General features: G+C 42.7%; 1 protein-coding gene across 3 annotated transcripts in view; it reads left to right on the forward strand.

Annotated features, from left to right (window-relative positions):
• Positions 1–21,856, forward strand: part of SIMC1 (SUMO interacting motifs containing 1) — a 103,396-nt gene that overhangs the window by 35,837 nt on the left and 45,703 nt on the right. For 2 of the 3 annotated variants that reach the window (XM_034961001.3, XM_055113036.2), the window contains exons 2-4: positions 12,753–14,138; positions 18,234–18,466; positions 19,423–19,492. In XM_034961001.3, the coding sequence (XP_034816892.2) occupies positions 12,753–14,138; positions 18,234–18,466; positions 19,423–19,492 (1,689 nt within the window). The remainder of the gene's footprint in view (positions 1–12,752; positions 14,139–18,233; positions 18,467–19,422; positions 19,493–21,856) is intronic. The other variant, XM_034961003.3, reaches the window with a different exon arrangement.

Here is a 21,856-nt window from a genome sequence, read left to right on the forward strand (position 1 = left end):
CCACAATAAACATACGTGTGCATGTGTCTTTATAGCAGCATGATTTATAGTCCTTTGGGTATATACCCAGTAATGGGATGGCTGTGTCAAATGGTATTTCTAGTTCTAGATCCCTGAGGAATCGCCACACTGACTTCCACAATGGTTGAACTAGTTTACAGTCCCACCAACAGTGTAAAAGTGTTCCTATTTCTCCACATCCTCTCAAGCACCTGTTGTTTCCTGACTTTTTAATGATTGCCATTCTAACTGGTGTGAGATGATATCTCATTGTGGTTTTGATTTGCATTTCTCTGATGGCCAGTGATGGTGAGCATTTTTTCATGTGTTTTTTGGCTGCATAAATGTCTTCTTTTGAGAAGTGTCTGTTCATGTCCTTCGCCCACTTTTTGATGGGGTTGTTTGTTTTTTTTCTTGTAAATTTGTTTGAGTTCATTGTAGATTCTGGATATTAGCCCTTTGTCAGATGAGTAGGTTGCGAAAATTTTCTCCAATTTTGTGGGTTGCCTGTTCACTCTGATGGTAGTTTCTTTTGCTGTGCAGAAGCTCTTTAGTTTAATTAGATCCCATTTGTCAATTTTGGCTTTTGTTGCCATTGCTTTTGGTGTTTTAGACATGATGACCTTGCCCTTGCCTATGTCCTGAATGGTAATGCCTAGGTTTTCTTCTAGGGTTTTTATGGTTTTAGGTCTAACATTTAAGTCTTTAATCCATCTTGAATTGATTTTTGTATAAGGTGTAAGGAAGGGATCCAGTTTCAGCTTTCTACATATGGCTAGCCAGTTTTCCCAGCACCATTTATTAAATAGGGAATCCTTTCCCCATTGCTTTTTTTTCTCAGGTTTGTCAAAGATCAGATGGTTGTAGATATGCAGCGTTATTTCTGTCTCTGTTTTGGTACCAGTACCATGCTGTTTTGGTTACTGTAGCCTTGTAGTATAGTTTGAAGTCAGGTAGCGTGATGCCTCCAGCTGTGTTCTTTTGGCTTAGGATTGACTTGGCGATGCAGGCTCTTTTTTGGTTTCATGTGAACTTTAAAGTAGTTTTTTCCAATTCTGTGAAGAAAGTCATTGGTAGCTTGATGGGGATGGCATTGAATCTATAAATTACCTTGGGCAGTATGGCCATTTTCATGATATTGATTCTTCCTACCCATGAGCATGGAATGTTCTTCCATTTGTTTGTATCCTCTTTTATTTCCTTGAGCAGTGGTTTGTAGTTCTCCTTGAAGAGGTCCTTCACGTCCCTTGTAAGTTGGATTCCTAGGTATTTTATTCTCTTTGAAGCAATTGTGAATGGGATTTCACTCATGATTTGGCTCTCTGTCTGTTATTGGTGTATAAGAATTCTTGTGATTTTTGTACATTGATTTTGTATCCTGAGACTTTGCTGAAGTTGATTATCAGCTTAAGGAGATTTTGGTCTGAGACAATGGGGTTTTCTAGATATACAATCATGTCATCTGCAAACAGGGACAATTTGACTTCCTCTTTTCCTAATTGAATACCCTTTATTTCCTTCTCCTGCCTAATTGCCCTGGCCAGAACTTCCAACACTGTGTTGAAGAGGAGTGGTGAGAGAGGGCATCCCTGTCTTGTGCCAGTTTTCAAAGGGAATGCTTCCAGTTTTTGCCCATTCAGTATGATATTGGCTGTGGGTTTGTCATAGATAGCTCTTATTATTTTGAGATACGTCCCATCAATACCTAATTTATTGAGAGTTTTTAGCATGAAGGTTGTTGAATTTTGTCAACAAACTTTTCTGCATCTATTGAGATAATCATGTGGTTTTTGTCTTCGGTTCTGTTTATATGCTGGATTACATTTATTGATTTGCGTATATTGAACCAGCCTTGCATCCCAGGGATGAAGCCCACTTGATCATGGTGGATAAGCTTTTTGATGTGCTGCTGGATTCGGTTTGCTAGTATTTTATTGAGGATTTTTGCATCAATGTTCATCAAGGATATTGGTCTAAAATTCTCTTTTTTGGTTGTGTCTCTGCCCGGCTTTGGTATCAGGATGATGCTGGCCTCATAAAATGAGTTAGGGAGGATTCCCTTATTTTCTGTTGATTGGAATAGTTTCAGAAGGAATGGTACCAGTTCCTCCTTGTACCTCTGGTAGAATTTGGCTGTGAATCCATCTGGTCCTGAACTCTTTTTGGTTAATAAGCTATTGATTATTTCCACAATTTCAGCTCCTGCTATTGGTCTGTTCAGAGATTCAACTTCTTCCTGGTTTAGTCTTGGGAGGGTGTATGTGTCCAGGAATTTATCCATTTCTTCTAGATTTTCTAGTTTATTTGCGTAGAGGTGTTTGTAGTATTCTCTGATGGTAGTTTGTATTTCTGTGGGATCGGTGGTGATCTCCCCTTTATCATTTTTTATTGAGTCTATTTGATTCTTCTCTCTTTTTTTCTTTATTAGTCTTGCTAGCGGTTTATCAATTTTGTTGATCCTTTCAAAAAACCAGCTCCTGGATTCATTAATTTTTTGAAGGGTTTTTTGTGTCTCTATTTCCTTCAGTTCTGCTCTGATTTTAGTTATTTCTTGCCTTCTGCTAGCTTTTGAATGTGTTTGCTCTTGCTTTTCTAGTTCTTTTCATTGTGATGTTAGGGTGTCAATTTTGGATCTTTCCTGCTTTCTCTTGTGGGCATTTAGTGCTATAAATTTCCCTCTACACACTGCTTTGAATGTGTCCCAGAGATTCTGGTATGTTGTGTCTTTGTTCTCGTTGGTTTCAAAGAACATCTTTATTTCTGCCTTCATTTCGTTATGTACCCAGTAGTCATTCAGGAGCAGGTTGTTCCGTTTCCATGTAGTTGAGCGGTTTTGAGTGAGATTCTTAATCCTGAGTTCTAGTTTGATTGCACTGTGGTCTGAGAGATAGTTTGTTATAATCTCTGTTCTTTTACATTTTCTGAGGAGAGCTTTACTTCCAACTATGTGGTCAATTTTGGAATAGGTGTGGTGCAGTGCTGAAAAAAAGGTATATTCTGTTGATTTGGGGTGGAGAGTTCTGTAGATGTCTATTAGGTTGGCTTGGTGCAGAGCTGAGTTCAATTCCTGGGTATCCTTGTTGACTTTCTGTCTCGTTGATCTGTCTAATGTTGACAGTGGGGTGTTAAAGTCTCCCATTATTAATGTGTGGGAGTCTAAGTCTCTTTGTAGGTCACTCAGGACTTGCTTTATGAATCTGGGGGCTCCTGTATTGGGTGCATATATATTTAGGATAGTTAGCTCTTCTTGTTGAATTGATCCCTTTACCATTATGTAATGGCCTTCTTTGTCTCTTTTGATCTTTGTTGCTTTAAAGTCTGTTTTATCAGAGACTAGGATTGCAACCCCTGCCTTTTTTTGTTTTCCATTTGCTTGGTAGATCTTCCTCCATCCTTTTATTTTGAGCCTATGTGTGTCTCTGCATGTGAGATAGGTTTCCTGAATACAACACACTGATGGGTCTTGACTCTTTATCCAATTTGCCAGTCTGTGTCTTTTAATTAGAGCATTTAGTCCATTTACATTTAAAGTTAATATTGTTATGTGTGAATTTGATCCTGTCATTATGATGTTAGCTGGTTATTTTGCTCGTTAGTTGATGCAGTTTCTTCCTAGTCTCGATGGTCTTTGCATTTTGGCATGATTTTGCAGCGGCTGGTACCGGTTATTCCTTTCCATGTTTAGTGCTTCCTTCAGGAGCTCTTTTAGGGCAGACCTGGTGGTGACAAAATCTCTCAGCATTTGCTTGTCTGTAAAGGATTTTATTTCTCCTTCACTTATGAAGCTTCGTTTGGCTGGATATGAAATTCTGGGTTGAAAATTCTTTTCTTTAAGAATGTTGAATACTGGCCCCCAGTCTCTTCTGGCTTGTAGAGTTTCTGCCGAGAGATCCGCTGTTAGTCTGGTGGGCTTCCCTTTGTGGGTAACCCGACCTTTCTCTCTGGCTGTCCTTAACATTTTTTCCTTCATTTCACCTTTGGTGAATCTGACAATTATGTGTCTTGGAATTGCTCTTCTCAAGGAGTATCTTTGTGGCGTTCTCTGTATTTCCCGAATCTGAATGTTGGCCTGCCTTGCTAGACTGGGGAAGTTCTCCTGGATAATATCCTGCAGAGTGTTTTCCAACTTGGTTCCATTCTCCCCATCACTTTCAGGTATGCCAATCAGACGTAGATTTGGTCTTTTCACATAGTCCCATATTTCTTGGAGGCTTTGTTTGTTTCTTTTTATTCTTTTTTCTCTAAACTTCCCTTCTTGCTTCATTTCACTCATTTCATCTTCCATCGCTGATACCCTTTCTTCCAGTTGATCACATCAGCTCCTGAGGCTTCTGCATTCTTCATGTAGTTCTCGAGCCTTGGCTTTCAGCTCCATCAGCTCCTTTAAGCACTTCTCTGTATTGGTTATTCTAGTTATACATTCATCTAAATTTTTTTCAAAGTTTTTAACTTCTTTGCCTTTGGTTTGAATGTCCTCCTGTAGCTTGTAGTTTGATCGTCTGAAACCTTCTTCTCTCAACTCGTCAAAGTCATTCTCCGTCCAGGTTTGTTCCATTGCTGGTGAGGAACTGCGATCCTTTGGAGGAGGAGAGGTGCTCTGCTTTTTAGAGTTTCCAGTTTTTCTGCTCTGCTTTTTCCCCATCTTTGTGATTTTATCTACTTTTGGTCTTTGATGATGGTGATGTACAGATGGGTTTTTGGTGTGGATGTCCTTTCTGTTTGTTAGTTTTCCTTCTAACAGACAGGACCCTCAGCTGCAGGTCTGTTGGAGTTTGCTAGAGGTCCACTCCAGACCCTGTTTGCCTGGGTATCAGCAGCGGTGTCTCCAGAACAGTGGTTTTTCGTGAATCGCGAATGCTGCCGTCTGATCGTTCCTCTGGAAGTTTTGTCTCAGAGGAGTACCCGGCCGTGTGAGGTGTCAGTCTCCCCCTACTGGGGGGTGCCTCCCAGTTAGGCTGCTCAGGGGTCAGGGGTCAGGGACCCACTTGAGGAGGCAGTCTGCCCGTTCTCAGATCTCCAGCTGCGTGCTGGGAGAACCATTGCTCTCTTCAAAGCTGTAAGACAGGGACATTTAAGTCTGCAGAGGTTACTGCTGTCTTTTTGTTTGTCTGTGCCCTGCCCCCAGAGGTGGAGCCTACAGAGGCAGGCAGGCCTCCTTGAGCTGTGGTGGGCTTCACCCAGTTGGAGCTTCCCGGCTGCTTCGTTTACCTAAGCAAGCCTGGGCAATGGCGGGCGCCCCTCCCACAGCCTCACTGCCGCCTTGCAGTTTGATCTCAGACTGCTGTGCTAGCAATCAGCAAGACTCCATGGGCGTAGGACCCTCCAAGCCAGGTGCAGGATATAATCTCCTGGTGCGCCGTTTTTTAAGCCCATCAGAAAAGCGCAGTATTAGGGTGGGAGTGATCCGATTTTCCAGGTGCCGTCTGTCACCCCTTTCTTTGACTAGGAAAGGGAACTCCCTGACCCCTTGCGCTTCCGGAGTGAGGCAGTGCCTCGCCCTGCTTCGGCTTGCGCATGGTGCGCTGCACCCACTGACCTGCGCCCACTGTCTGGCACTCCCTAGTGAGACGAACCTGGTACCTCAGATGGAAATGCAGAAATCACCCGTCTTCTGCGTCACTCATGCTGGGAGCTGTAGACCGGAGCTGTTCCTATTCGGCCATCTTGGCTCCTCCCCCCGAAAAGTTGAAAATTCTAAAAATCAGAGTGCCTCTTCTCCTCCAAAGGAATGCAGCTCCTCGCCAGCAACAGAACAAAGCTGGACAGAGAATGACTTTGACGAGTTGAGAGAACAAGACTTCAGACAATCAAACTTCTTCTAGCTAAAGGAGCATGTTTGAACCCATCGCAGAGAAGCTAAAAACCTTGAGAAAAGATTAGACGAATGGCTAACTACAATAACCAATGAAGAGAAGTCCTTAAATGACCTGATGGAGCTGAAAACCATGACATGAGAACTACATGATGCATGCACAAGCTTCAGTAGCCGATTCGATCAACTGGAAGAAAGGGTATCAGTGATTGAAGATCAAATGAATGAAATGAAGCGAGAAATCAAATGAATGAAATGAAGCGAGAAGAGAAGTTTGGAGAAAAAAGAGTAAAAAGAAACAAACAAAGCCTCCAAGAAATATGGGACTATGTGAAAAGACCAAATCTGCATCTCATTGGTGTACCTGAAAGTGACGGGGAGAATGGAACCAAGTTGGAAAACACTCTTCAGGATATCATCCAGGAGAACTTTCCCAACCTAACAAGGCAGGCCAACATTCAAATTCAGGAAGTATAGAGAATGCCACAAAGATACTCCTCGAGAAGAGCAACTCTGAGACACATAATTGTCAGATTCACCAAAGTTGAATTGAAGGAAAAAATGTTAAGGGCAGCCAGAGAGAAAGGTTGGGTTACCCACAAAGGGAAGCCCATCAGACTAACAGCTAATCTCTTGGCAGAAACTCTATAAGCCAGAAGAGAGTGGGGGCCAGTATTCAACATTCTTAAAGAAAAGAATTTTCAACCCAGAATTTCATATCCAGCCAAACTAAGCTTCATAAGTGAAGGAGAATTAAAATCCTTTACAGACAAGCAAACGCTGAGAGATTTTGTCACCACCAGGCCTGCCCTACAAGAGCTCCTGAAGGAAGCACTAAACATGGAAAGGAACAACCATTACCAGCCACTGTAAAACCATGCCAAATTGTAAAGACCATCGAGACTAGGAAGAAACTGCATCAACTAACGAGCAAAATAACCAGCTAACATCATAATGACAGGATCAAATTCACACATAACAATATTAACCTTAAATGTAGATGTGCCCAATGCTCCAATTAAAAGACACAGACTGGCAAATTGAATAAAGAGTCAAGACCCATCAGTGTGCTGTATTCAGGAGACCCATCTCACATGCAGAGACACACATAGGCTCAAAATAAAGGGATGGAGGAAGATCTACCAAGCAAATGGAAAACAAAAAAAGGCAGGGGTTGCAATCCTAGTCTCTGATAAAACAGACTTTAAACCAACAAAGATCAAAAGAGACAAAGAAGGCCATTACATAATGGTAAAGGGATTAATTCAACAAGAAGACCTAACTATCCTAAATATATATGCACCCAATACAGGAGCCCCCAGATTCATAAAGCAAGTCCTTAGAGACCTGCAAAGAGACTTAGACTCCCACACAATAATAATGGGAGACTTTAACACCCCACTGTCACCATTAGACAGATCAATGAGGTAGAAAGTTAACAAGGATATCCAGGAATCGAACTCAGCTCTGTACCAAGCAGACCTACTAGACATCTACAGAACTCTCCACCCCAAATGAACAGAATATACATTCTTCTCAGCACCACACCACACTTATTCCAAAATTGACCACATAGTTGGAAGTAAAGCACTCCTCAGCAAATGTAAAAACAGAAATTATAACAAACTATCTCTCAGACCACAGTGCAATCAAACTAGAACTCAAGATTAAGAAACTCACTCAAAACCACTCAACTACATGGAAACTGAACAACCTGCTACTGAATGACTACTGGGTACATAATGAAATGAAGGCAGAAATAAAGCTGTTCTTTGAAACCAATGAGAACAAAGACACAACATACCACAATCTCTGGGATACATTTAAAGCAGTGTGTAGAGGGAAATTTATAGCACTAAATGCCCGCAGGAGAAAGCAGGAAAGAACTAAAATTGACACCCTAACATCACAATGAAAAGAACTAGAGAAGCAAGAGCAAACACATTCAAAAGCTAGCCAGCAGAAGGCAAGAAATAACTAAGATCAGAGCGGAACTGAAGGAGATAGAGACACAAAAAGCCCTTCAAAAAATCAGTGAATCCAGGAGCTGGGCAATAAAAAATGATAAAGGGGTTATCACCACCGATCCCACAGAAATACGAACTAACCTCAGAGAATACTATAAACACCTCTATGCAAATAAACTAGAAAATCTAGAAGAAATGGATAAATTCCTGGACACATACACCCTCCCAAGACTAAAGCAGGAAGAAGTTGAATCCCTGAATAGACCAATAACAGGCTCTGAAATTGAGGCAATAATTAATAGCCTACCAACCAAAAAAAGTCCAGGACCAGATGGATTCACAGCCATATTCTACCGGAGGTACAAGGGGGAGCTGGTACCATTCCTTCTGAAACTATTCCAATTGATAGAAAAAGAAGGAATCCTCCCTAACTCATTTTATGAGGCCAGCATCATCCTGATACCAAAGCCGGGCAGAGACACAACCAAAAAAGAATTTTAGACCAATATCCCTGATGAACATTGATGCAAAAATCCTCAATAAAATACTGGCAAACCGAATCCAGCAGCACATCAAAAAGCTTATCCACCATGATCAAGTGGGCTTCATCCCTGGGATGCAAGGCTGGTTCAATATATGGAAATCAATAAATGTAATCCAGCATATAAACAGAACCGAAGACAAAAACCACATGATTATCTCAATAGATGCAGAAAAGTTTGTTGACAAAATTCAACAGCCCTTCATGCTAAAAACTCTCAATAAATTAGTTATTGATGGGACATATCTCAAAATAATAAGAGCTATTTATGACAAACCCACAGCCAATATCATACTGAATGGGCAAAAACTGGAAGTATTCCCTTTGAAAACTGGCACAAGACAGGGATGCCCTCTCTCACCACTCCTATTCAACATAGTGTTGGAAGTTCTGGCCAGGGCAATCAGGCAGGAGAAGGAAATAAAGGGTATTCAATTAGGAAAAGAGGAAATCAAATTGTCCCTGTTTGCAGATGACATGATTGTATATTTAGAAAACCCCATTGTCTCAGCCCAAAATCTCCTTAAGCTGATAAGCAACTTCAGCAAAGTCTCAGGATACAAAATCAATGTGCAAAACATCACAAGCATTCTTATGCACCAATAACAGACAGAGAGCCAAATCATGAGTGAACTCCCATTCACAGTTGCTTCAAAGAGAATAAAATACCTAGGAATCCAACTTACAAGGGATGTGAAGGACCTCTTCAAGGAGAACTACAAACCACTGCTCAACGAAATAAAAGAGGACACAAACAAATGGAAGAACATTCCATGCTCATGGATAGGAAGAATCAATATCATGAAAATGGCCATGCTGCCCAAGGTAATTTATAGATTCAGTGCCATCTCCATGAAGCTACCAATGACTTTCTTCTCAGAATTGGAAAAAAACTACTTTAAAGTTCATATGGAACCAGAAAAGAGCCTGCATTGCCAAGACAGTCCTAAGCCAAAAGAACACAGCTGGAGGCATCACGCTACCTGACTTCAAACTATACTACAAGGCTACAGTAAACAAAACAGGATGGTACTGGTACCAAAACAGAGATATAGACCAATGGAACAGAACAGAGCCCTCAGAAATAATACCACAAATCTGCAACCATCTGATCTTTGACAAACCTGACAAAAACAAGCAATGGGGAAAGGATTCCCTATTTAATAAATGGTGCTGGGAAAACTGACCAGCCAAATGTAGAAAGCTGAAACTGGATCCCTTCCTTACACCTTATACAAAAATTAATTCAAGATGGATTAAAGACTTAAATGTTAGACCTAAAAGCATAAAACCCCTAGAAGAAAACCTAGGCAATACCATACAGGACATAGGCATAGGCAAAGACTTCATGTCTAAAACACCAAAAGCAATGGCAGCAAAAGCCAAAATTGACGAACGAGATCTAATTAAAGAGCTTCTGCACAGCAAAAGAAACTACCATCAGAGTGAACAGGCAACCTACAGAATGGGAGAAAATTTTTGCAATCTGCCCATCTGACAAAGGGCTAATATCCAGAATCTACAAAGAACTTAAACAAATTTACAAGAAAAAATCAACCCTATCAAAAAGTGGGCGAAGGATATGAATGGATACTTCTCAAAAGAAGACATTTATGCAGCCAAAAAACACATGAAAAAATGCTCATCATCACTGGCTATCGGAGAAATGCAAATCAAAACCACAATGAGATACCATCTCACACCAGTTAGAATGGCAATCATTAAAAAGTCAGGAAACAACAGGTGCTTGAGAGGATGTGGAGAAATAGGAACACTTTTACACTGTTGGTGGGACTGTAAACTAGTTCAACCATTGTGGAAGACAGTGTAGCGATTCCTTAAGGATCTAGAACTATAAATACCATTTGACCCAGCCATCCCATTACTGGGTATATACCCAAAGGATTATAAATCATGCTGCTGTAAAGACACATGCACACGTATGTTTATTGTGGCACTATTCACAATAGCAAAGACTTGGAACCAACCCAAATGTCCATCAATGATAGACTGGATTAAGAAAATGTGGCACATATACGCCATGGAATACTATGCAGCCATAAAAAATGATGAGTTCATGTCCTTTGTAGGGACATGGATGAAGCTGGAAATCATCATTCTCAGTAAACTATCGCAAGGACAGAAAACCAAACACCGCATGTTCTCACTCATAGATGGGAATTGAACAATGAGAACACTTGGACACAGGAAGGGCAACATCAACACACCGGGGCCTGTAGTAGGGTGGGGGGCTAGGGGAGGGATAGCATTAGGAGATATATCTAATGTAAGTGACGACTTAATGGGTGCAGCACACCAACATCGCACATGTATACATATGTAACAAAACTGCATGTTGTGCACATGTACCCTAGAACTTAAAATATAATAATTTTTTAAAAAGTTAAAAATAAATAAAAATAAAATGTAAGCAAACACTTAAAAAAATAAAATGAAAGCATAAAAAAAGAAAAAAAAAGAAATCCTAAGGAATCGACAAAAAAAAGTTTACTCAAACTAGTGAACTTAGCAAGGTTGCAGGATACAGTATCAATATACATAAATCAAGTATATTTATATTAGCAATGGACAATTGGAAAATGAAGTAAAAATACATTTCTATTTTCAATATCATTAAATTCTTGAGGATAAATAGAGAGGTTTGCATAGGTTCAGTGGAGACATGATAGAGGAATGGGTTAGTTTAACCAGCGGGGAGAAGTGATCTGGAAGGATCACTTCTGTGGTGTCTGTGCTGTGTCTTGAAAGACAAGAAACTCCAAACAATCAAAGGGATGATAGTCATTCCAGGTAAAAGGACAAAAGCAAACATTCCTAGGCCCTAGGTGATCCACTGTGCCTAGCCGGTGATGGGTTTTAAATAGTCCAGGCACAGTGGCTCGTGCCTGTAATCCCAGCACTTTGGGAGGCCAAAGCGGGGGGATCATCTGAGGTCAGGAGTTCGAGACCAGCCTGGACAACATGGTGAAACCCCATCTCTACTAAAAATACAGAAATTAGTCTGGTGTGGTGGTGTACATCTGTAATCCCAGCTACTTGGGAGGCTGAGGCAGGAGAGTCGCGTGAACCCAGGAGGCAGAATTTGCAGTGAGCCAAGATTGTACCACTGCACTCCAGCCTAGGCTAACAGAGCGAGACTCCATCTCAAGAATGAATGAATAAATAAATAAATAAATAAATAAATAAATAAATGGGAGAGACCTGGTGATGTTGCATTTTAGCAGTTGGCTATGGGAGAGGGGTTGAGTTCAGACCTTTGATGGCCTTTCAGCTATTTATGTTCAGTTCTTGCCATTGAGAGCCAAGCCACCAAAGGTGGTGATACTATATGGCTGCTTCCTAAGAATGAGGCATTAGATTTCACCAAGCAATCCCTATTCCAGGATGAGGGAATCCCTATTCCAGGATGCCAACTTCTCACTTGACCCACTGAGAATTCTGTATTCTGCTTTGGTGCTGTTAACAATGGTGACCATCTATTAAGAGAAATAGCATGGTAGCTGTGATAGCAGCAATAGTATGCTAGCCTCAGGGCCCTAAAGTACCAGTGGCAGTAGTATCCAAGTAAGTGAGAAGACAGAAGGTAGAGCAATATTTTTCCAGGCTCGTGGTACAGAGGTTGATTACAATACCTCTGTACTGTATCATTAGGCTTTGTGAATAGCCTGATCAATTTGCCAAGGAATGGAAGTAGAGATCGGAAGTTTTCATTAATTTACTTACTTAGGGCTCCGACTTACACTATTGGTTTTATTACCCTTGTTATATTATCTTTCATATCTGTTTCTAGGTTGATTACATATTGAATCAAGTTGTACATTCCTAGGCCCTCACAGGGAAAGAAGGAGACAGATCTGTGTTTGAATGTCTGTCTCTGCTACTTAGCTGTATAATCTTAAGGTAGATAACCTAACCCCTCTGAACTCTAGTTTCCTCATCTGTATGATGGATTGATAATGCCTACCTTATCAGGTCATTGTGAAAATTAAAGATACGTGAAAATACTCAGCATGTTCTTAGCACATAGATTCTCTTACATTTGCTTCACTTCTTAAAATGTAGCTTTTGTTGTAGGTTATCCTGTGTATTTGACCTTCCAAACAAAGGTTGCTTTTGACTTTATGACTTAAGGTTGGAATATCTCCTACTACTCCCCTGTCCTCCTTGGACCAGAAAAAAAAAAAATCCCACTATGATCCTAGTCATGCATATGTGGCATTTGGAGAATTTAAGAAGGTATAGAAATTGACAGCTTTGGCAATATTATTGCTTATGTTATACAAGATGTGTAACTTATCAGTGAGGTGAAATGGTAAAGTAATGCTTATCCTTAAAAGCTAAGACTTAAGTCGTCTCAGATAAAGCTAATACTCCCATCTTGACCTCTTCTCTTCACACAATCCTTCAACAGGACTTCATTGACTTAACTAGAGAGACCAGACCAAGGACAAAAGATCGCAGTGGACTGTATGTGATTGACCTGACAAGAGCTGAGGGAGAAAATAGACCTATTGCCACTCTTGACTTAACTTTAGAACCTGTCACTCCTTCCCAGAAGGAACCAACCAGTCTTCAGACATGTGCCAGCCTCTCTGGCAAAGCGGTGATGGAAGGGCAGGTGGACAGAAGCTCTCAGCCTACAGCACGGAGACTCATTAACAGTGACCCTGTAGATTTGGACCTAGTGGAAGAAAACACCTTTGTAGGTCCCCCACCCGCTACATCCATCAGTGGAGGCTCTGTTTATCCAACAGAGCCTAATTGTAGCTCAGCCACATTCACAGGGAACCTCAGCTTCTTGGCAAGTCTACAGCTGTCTTCAGATGTTAGCTCCCTCTCCCCAACAAGCAATAATAGTAGCAGCAGCAGCAGCAGCAGCAGCAATCAAAAAGCACCCTTGCCATGCCCACAGCAAGATGTGTCTCGCCCACCACAGGCCTTGCCATGCCCCCTGCAAGCTTTGCCGTGCCCACCGAGAGCCTCACCATGTCCACCACGAGCCTCCTCATGCCCACCACGAGCCTTGTCATGCCCATCACAAACCATGCAGTGCCAACTACCAGCTCTAACTCACCCACCTCAAGAAGTGCCATGCCCTCGGCAGAATATCCCAGGCCCACCTCAAGACTCTCTGGGCCTACCTCAAGATGTTCCAGGCCCGCCTCAAAGCATATTACATCCACAAGATGTGGCATACCTGCAAGACATGCCACAGTCACCAGGAGATGTGCCACGGTCACCAGGAACCATGCCACCATCACCAGATGTGCCACAGTCACCAGGAGACATGCTAGGGTCACCAGGAGATGTGCCACAGTCACCAAGTTATGTTTCACCGTCACCAGATGCACCACAGTCACCAGGGGGCATGCCACACTTACCGGGAGATGTGTTACATTCACCTGGAGACATGCCACACTCATCAGGGGACGTGACACACTCACCTAGAGACATCCCTCACTTACCAGGAGACAGGCCTGACTTTACCCAGAATGATGTACAGAACCGTGACATGCCTATGGATATCTCAGCTCTGTCCTCTCCAAGCTGCTCTCCCAGCCCACAGTCTGAAACTCCCTTAGAGAAAGTTCCTTGGCTCTCTGTCATGGAAACCCCAGCCAGAAAAGAAATATCACTGTCAGAGCCTGCCAAACCTGGGTCTGCCCACGTACAATCACGAACACCACAAGGTGGGTTGTACAACAGACCATGCCTGCATAGACTGAAGTACTTCTTACGACCTCCGGTTCATCACCTCTTCTTTCAGACGCTAATACCGGATAAAGACACAAGAGAGGTGAGCTAACATCTTCCCTCGGGGATTAGGTGTCCTTTCCCTAGGCCTAGGAGAAGGTCAGTGTGACTGGAGTCCATGCGTGAGAGGACAGGTCAAGCATAAATGAAATTTCTTATCTTTCCTCCACTTGTGAAGACCCATTCAGTGTAGAGGCCCAGATCTGGGTTCAAATTTTAGCCCCACACTTAAAAACTGTCACTTTACTTTTTTTTTTTTTTTTTTTTTTTTTGAGACCAAGTCTTGCTCTGTCTCCCAGACTAGAGTGCAGTGGCACAATCTTGGCTCACTGCAACCTCCGCCTCCCAGGTTCAAGAGTTTCTTCTACCTCAGCCTCCCTAGCAGCTGGGACTACAGGCGCATGCTGCCACGCCCGGCTAATTTTTTTTTTTTTTTTTTTTTTTTTTTTTTTTTTTTTTGAGACGGAGTCTCGCTCTGTCGCCCAGGCTGGAGTGCAGTGACGCGATCTCCGCTCACTGCAAGCTCCGCCTCCCAGGTTCACGTCATTCGCTTGCCTCAGCCTCCCGAGTAGCTGGGACTATAGGCGCCCGCTACCACGCCCGGCTGATTTTTTGTATTTTTAGTAGAGACGGGGTTTCACAGTGTTAGCCAGAATGGCCTCGATCTCCTGACCTCGTGATCCACCCGCCTCGGCCTCCCAAAGTGCTAGGATTACAGGCGTGAGCCACCGCGCCTGGTACGCCCGGCTAATTTTTTGTATTTTTAGTAGAGACAGGGTTTCATTGTGTTAGCCAGGATGGTGTTGATCTCCTGATCTTGTAATCCACCCGCCTGAGCCTCCCAAAGTGCTGGGATTACAGGCATGGGCCACCGTACCCGGCAGGGCACTTTACCTTTTTGAGCCTTAGCTTTCCTATCTGTAAAATGGAAGTAATAACATACCTCACAGGGTCATACGTGAAAGTGTCAGGGTGTCAGGCTCATCGTAGGCCTTATGTAAATTCTTATCTTCTAGCTGGATGTAGTGGCATGCACCTGTAATCCCAGCTACTCAGGAGGCTGAGGCAGGAGAATCACCTGAATCTGGGAGGCGGAGGTTGCAGTGAGCTGAGACTGCACCACTGCACTCCAGCCTTGGCCACAGAGCAAGACTCTGTCTCAAAAAAATAAATAAATGTTTATCTTCAACTCCTATGCTTTTCCCTTCCTGGTGCCCTTATTACAGCTTCTATATCACAGAGATAATAATACTCTATCACTTATGGGCCTCCAAAATTATTACTTGCTGACTTTGGGGGAGGAAATTCAATTTTAAGACATGAGTGGGAATGCACTTTCCATTGGTCATCATTGATTTATGAGAAGTAAACTAGATGTGTCAGGGAAGATAACTGGCTAAGTTCCACCATATGAAGTGTTTTTTAGTTATGTACATCCCATCCCCCATATTAAGAAAACCAGCTTGAAACAGTTCAATGTCAAAAGGTATGTTCTCCTCATTCAAGCAGTGATCCAGGTAGACAGGAGCCAAGGATTCACACTGATTTGACCTTGGAGAATGATTTTTTTTCTCTTTTTTAAAATTATTACATCTTCTATTATGTTGTATGTCTTCTCCTTCTTTATGCCTCTGCCTGACCACTAGCTCATTCTTTTTTTTTTTTTGAGACAGTCTCACCCTGTCACCCAGGCTGGAGTACAGTGGTGCGATCTCAGCTCACTCACTGCAACCTCCGCCTCCCAGGTTCAAGCGATTCTCCTGCCACAGCCTCCCGCGTAGCTGGGTTACAGGCGCCCGCTACCACTTCCGGTTAACTTTTTGTACTTTTAGTAGAGACAGGGTTTCACCATGTTGTCCAGGCTTGTCTTGAACTCCTGACCTCAAGTGATCCACCCACCTCGGCCTCCCAAAGTTCTGGGATTACAGGCATGAGCCACCGCGCCCGGCCCAGACAGCATTTATTATTGTGAATAATTTGATGTATTTCCTTCCCAGTTGCCTTTTTATACATAGGCATTTTACATATTTTAACAATTGGGATTTTTAACATATACACATTATTTTTGTTGTTTATGGGGAGTAGGGGTTGAGAGGATGGCTCTGAAGTTTACGCCACGTGTGTTTGAAACTGGCTTCTGCCATTTGTTGTATGACAAATGCTTACCCTCCAAATCTCAGTTTCTTTATTTATAAGATAGGAATAATAATAGTATGTATTTCCTAAGATTATTGTAAGAACTAGTTGAGGATCAATTAAGTGTTCAGTGCTGGGCGCAGTGGCTCACGCCTGTAACCCCAGCATTTTGGGAGGCCGTGGTAGGTGGATTGCTTGAGCCCAGGAGTTTGAGACCAGCCTGGGCAACATAGTGAAACCCCCTCTATAAAAAATTCAAAAATTAGCTGAATATGGTGGCACACACCTATATCCTAGCTACTCTGGAGGCTGAGGCAGGAGAATGGCGTGAACCCGGGAGGCGGAACTTGCAGTGAGCCAGGATCACGCCACAGTGCTCCAGCGTGGGCGACAAAGTGAGACTCCATCTCAAAAAAAAAAAAAATTAATTGTTTAAGGCCAGACATGATGGCTCGCACCTATAATCCCAGCACTTTGGGAAGCCACGACAGGCTTGATCACTTGAGTTCACAAGTTCGAGACCAGCCTGGGCAACATGGTGAAACCCCATCTCTACTAAAAATACAAAAAAAAATTAGCCAGGCGTGGTGGCACACGCCTATAGTCCCAGCTACTTGGGAGGCTGAGGTGGGAGGATGGCTTGAGCCTGGGAGGCAGAGGTTGCAGTGAGCCATGATCATGCCACTGTGTTCCAGCCTGGGTGACAGAGCCAGACTTTATCTCAAAAAAAAAAAAAAAATTAAGAGCTCCAAATTTATTGTTATTAAACCCTCATATCAAACTTTAAAATTGTTTAATTCTAGTTATAAAAGTAATGTGTGTTATGGAAAAATTGAAAAATATAGAAGGGCACATAGAGAAAAAATCACCGCTAATTCTACCACCCACATAATAGAAAATCACTTTTCACATATTCTCTCACAGTCTTTATATACATATTTTTTGGGGGAAGAAGCAACTTAATATTTACTGTTCTCACAAAAAAAAATGGAATTCTTCTCCTAACAACAAAATGAATTTAAAACTTCTTTCTTATCTATTTCAGTATCTGATATAGTATCACAGCTATCCCTAAGTCTCTAGTTACCCTCACCCCAAAATCAACCTAGGCTACCTGTTGAGCCTTTTGTATTTTTCTGTCTATGCTATATTTTAACATAGATGAAATCATGTTATATGTACAATTTTGAATTCTGATTTTTTAACTTTATATAAGCTTTTTCCCATGTCATTAAAAGTTTTTTAGATAAAGCTCTTTTTTGTCTGTTTGTTTTGATTTGGAGTCTCGCCCTGTCAACCTAGGCTGGAGTGCAGTGGCTCCATCTCGGTTCACTGCAGCCTCCACCTTCCCAGTTTAAGCAATTCTCATGTCTCAGCCTTCAAGTAGCTGGGACTACAGTTGCGTGCCACCACGTCTGGCTAATTTTTATATTTTTAGTAGAGACGGGGTTTCACCATGTTGGCCAGACTGCTCTCGAATTCCTGACCTCAAGCAGTTCTCCTACCTTGGCCTCCCAAAGTGCTGGGATTACAGGCATGAGCCACTGCATCCGTCCTCTTTTTTTTTTTTTAATCATGAAATATTTCAAATGCCTGGAAAACTTTGCTATCTTCAACCTATTCTAGAACCTCTTATTTTTGTATGCTATAGAAATCCCGGCTCGGTGCCGTGGCTCACGCCTGTAATCCCAGCACTTTGGGAGGCTGAGACGGGCAAATCACGAGGTCAGGAGATCGAGACCATCCTGGCTAACACCGTGAAACCCTGTCTTTACTAAAAATACAAAAGAAAATTAGCCGGGCGTGGTGGTGGGCGCCTATAGTCCCAGTTACCCTGGAGGCTGAGGCAGGAGAATGGCGTGAACTCGGGAGGCAGAGCTTGCAGTGAGCCAAGATCACGCCACTGCACTCCAGCCTGGGGAACAGAGCAAGACTCCGTCTCAAAAAAAAAAAAAAAAAAAAAAGAAATCCCTCCTAATTTCCTTCTTTTTAATCTCTACAGAACAAGGGTCAAAAATTAGAACCCATCCCTCATCGAAGACTAAGAATGGTAACAAATACCATTGAAGAGAATTTTCCTCTGGGGACTGTGCAGTTTTTGATGGACTTTGTGTCACCCCAGCATTACCCACCAAGAGAAATCGTGGCTCACATCATCCAGAAAATCTTGCTCAGTGGCTCTGAGACTGTGGATGTCCTAAAGGAGGCCTACATGCTTCTCATGAAAATTCAACAGTATGAACCGTAACCTCTGGCTGTTGGCGAATCTTCTAGGGATCTTGGACTCAGGGCATAGCTTTCTCTTGACAGGCTTTTTTAACCTAACCATTACAGTGGGTGACTTAGTATATTAGTGTTATTTGAATTGCAAATGATAGGAAACCCAGTCCAAACAGACCTTAACTACTGCCAAAAGAGAATTTAATGGCTCGTGTTACTAGAAACCTAGAAACCGAGGAGTGAGATGTGACTTGATTCAGTATACAAAAATGGTTACCAGGGTTCATTCTGCAGCTCTACTTCGGTTCTGTTTGGGGCCGCATGTGGTAGCCTCTCAGCCTCAGTTCTGTTTTGGGGCCGCATGTGGTAGCCTCTCAGCCTCAGTTCTGTTTTGGGGCCGCATGTGGTAGCCTCTCAGCCTCAGTTCTGTTTGGGGCCGCATGTGGTAGCCTCTCAGCCTCAGTTCTGTTTTGGGGCTGCATGTGGTAGCCTCTCAGCCTCAGGCTTTTATGACACTTCCAGTGGGAAAGAGTGTCTGCTTCCTTTATAGTCACCCAAGAGTTCTGAAATTGAGTCTTGCAGGATTTAATTGGCCTAATGAGAGACATGACCATATCTTTGAGCCAATCACCGTGAACTGAGGGGTAGAACAGCACGATTGGCTAAAAAAGCCACATACTTCATTTTGGGGTTCTGGTAGGTAAAACTAGTTGGTTAAGAGTAGTGAAGTGTTGGTTTCTTAAGACAAAATTATAGTACTAAAGCTTTCCAAAAGGGGAGTGGATACTGGGTAGCAAAAAACAATGAAGTTCCACTACTCTCAGATTGACATGGTATGATACCAGAAAGTGAGCAAGAGCATGGAGGATAACGGAGGATAAGAAGAGGCTTCTTCCTTCTATCACCTTCAGATCCTATCCCTTCTTCCGCTAAATTCTCCATAATTCTAATTGATTTCACTTGACTTTCAGGCTACATCCAGCCAATGCCAAGACAGTGGAGTGGGACTGGAAACTGCTCACCTATGTCATGGAGGAAGAGGTAACAACAATTATAAGATTATATCTTCTGTAGGGGAAGTTTTAACTATAAAGAAAAGTGATATCAGGTGCCACGGCTCACACCTGTAATCCCAGCATTTTGGGAGGCCGAGGCAGGAGGACAGTTTGAGCCCAGGAGTTCAAGGCCAGCCTGGGCAACAAAATGAGACCCTGTCTCTACAAAAATAAAAATAGAATATTTAGCCAGGCATAGTGATGCATGCCTGTGGTCCCAGCTACACAGAAGGCTGAGGCAGGAGGATTGCTTGAGCCTAGGAGGTCAAGGCTATAGTGATCCATGATCACAACACTGTACTCCAGCCTCAGTGACAGAGCAAGACCCTGTCTTAAAAGAAAAAAGAAAAGTGACAGTAAATCTGGTAATAAAGTCTACACCATTATTCCCTCCTGATACTCCCACCCCTGCCAAAAAATTCCTATTGAAATGGTATGTGCTATCTTCCAATTCAAGATTTAGTATATTTACTTATCCCTCTCGTTGAGATCCCATTAAAAATAATAGTAAATGAATAGAGAAAGTTATAAATTCATGGCTATGAAAAAAGGGGAAGGATAATAGATTTGAATGAAGATTAGGGAGACCTACAGAGAATGTAAGAGTGATGACTGATGAGCTGGGCAGAGAAAGCCACATACATGTAGAGAGGCTACAGCCAAGGAAGGATGAATCTTCACTTTAGAGCACCAGAGAGGTCTTGGATTTAGAAACACAATATCTAATAGAGGGCAGGAGTCAGATGTGGGCTATTGGATATTTATTGAAAGTTTGTGGATGGAACAGCCAACCTCTTCATTGCTGAGGGCAGAAGGATCAGTAGCCAGGTTACCTACCTTCAGGCAAAAAGTCACAGAATGTATTGTCTAAAAAAGTTGAATGAGGCCAGGCGTGGTGGCTCATGCCTGTAATCCCAGCAGTTTGGGAGGCCAAGGCGGGCAGATCACCTGAGGTTGGGAGTTTGAGACCAGCCTGCCCAACATGGAGAAACCCTGTCTCTACTAAAAAATAGAAAATTAGCTGGGTGTGGTGGCACATGCCTGTAATCCCAGCTACTCGGAAGGCTGAGGCAGGAGAATTGCTTGAACCCAGCAGGTGGAGGTTGCAGTGAGCCCAGATCATGCCATTGCACTCTAGCCTGGGCAGCAAGAGCGAAACTCTGTCTCAAAAAAAAAAAAAAAAAAAAAAACACGTTGAATGAACTCTCTGTAATAAACAAAGACAGCTAGTGCAGAGTTGGTGCTACAGGAAGAAGGTCTTCCACATTCTGACCTTTAAGGATCCCCAAGTTTAATTTAATGGATCCCCATCTTTTTGTCTGCTCACCTAAAGCAATTGGCTAAAACAAATTACTTAGAATTCTGTACTTAGCCAAACTATCAGTTAAGTGTGAGGATACAATTAAGACATTTCCAGCTATGCAGGAATTTGAAAATATATCCTCATACCCTGTTTCTTAGGAGGTTACCTGAGGTAGTATATCAAAGGAATGAGGAAGTAATCAAAAAAAGGGGGGAGGCATGGGATTCAGGCAACATCAGATTTAATCCAGGAGAGTATTGAAGTCCCAAGATTACAATGAATAGCACACCTAGGAAGCAGTTAGTCCAGATAGGAGTGAAATAACAGAGGGCTTTAAATAGGAACAATCTGGGAGACATCAGCAAAATGGTAGACTAGGAAGCTCCAGGCCCTTGTTACCCCATGGAGACACTGAATTAACAACCATATACAGACCAGAATATCACTGTGAGAACTCTAGAGCCGAATTAAGAAGCTTCAGTGCCCAGGCCAATGCCTAACCAAGAACATAGTCTTATCAAAAGTGCTAGGAAAGTTTGTGGCATTTTGCATGCCCATGTCCCTCTCCCTCCCCAGCAAAGCATGGTTCAACCAGGAAAAAACCTCCCATACCTTGGCTCTTCCCTTGGGCCAGAAACAAAAGAGTGGACCATGCATGCAATGTACTGACTTGTCTGGGGGCTGCCTGGCCACCCACCTCGGCCTCCCAAGGTGCTGGGATTACAGGCGTGAGCCACCGCACCTGTCCTGGAGTGGGAGGCTGAGATGGGAATATCACCTGAGGTCGGGAGTTCGAGGCCAGCTCAGCCAACATGGTGAGACCCCATCTCTACTAAAAATATAAACATTAGCTGGGTGTGGTGGTGCATGCCTGCAGTCTCAGCTACTCGGGCACAAGAATTGCTTGAACCCAGGAGGTGGAGGTTGCAGTGAGCCAAAATCATGCCACTGCACTCCAGCTTGGGCAACAGAGCAAGACTCTGTCTCAAAAAACAAAACAAGTTATGGGTATACAGTATATAAAGATCTAACTTAAGACATTGATAA

This window comes from Pan paniscus, chromosome 4, assembly GCF_029289425.2.
Source record: "Pan paniscus chromosome 4, NHGRI_mPanPan1-v2.0_pri, whole genome shotgun sequence".
Taxonomy (NCBI): domain Eukaryota; kingdom Metazoa; phylum Chordata; class Mammalia; order Primates; family Hominidae; genus Pan; species Pan paniscus.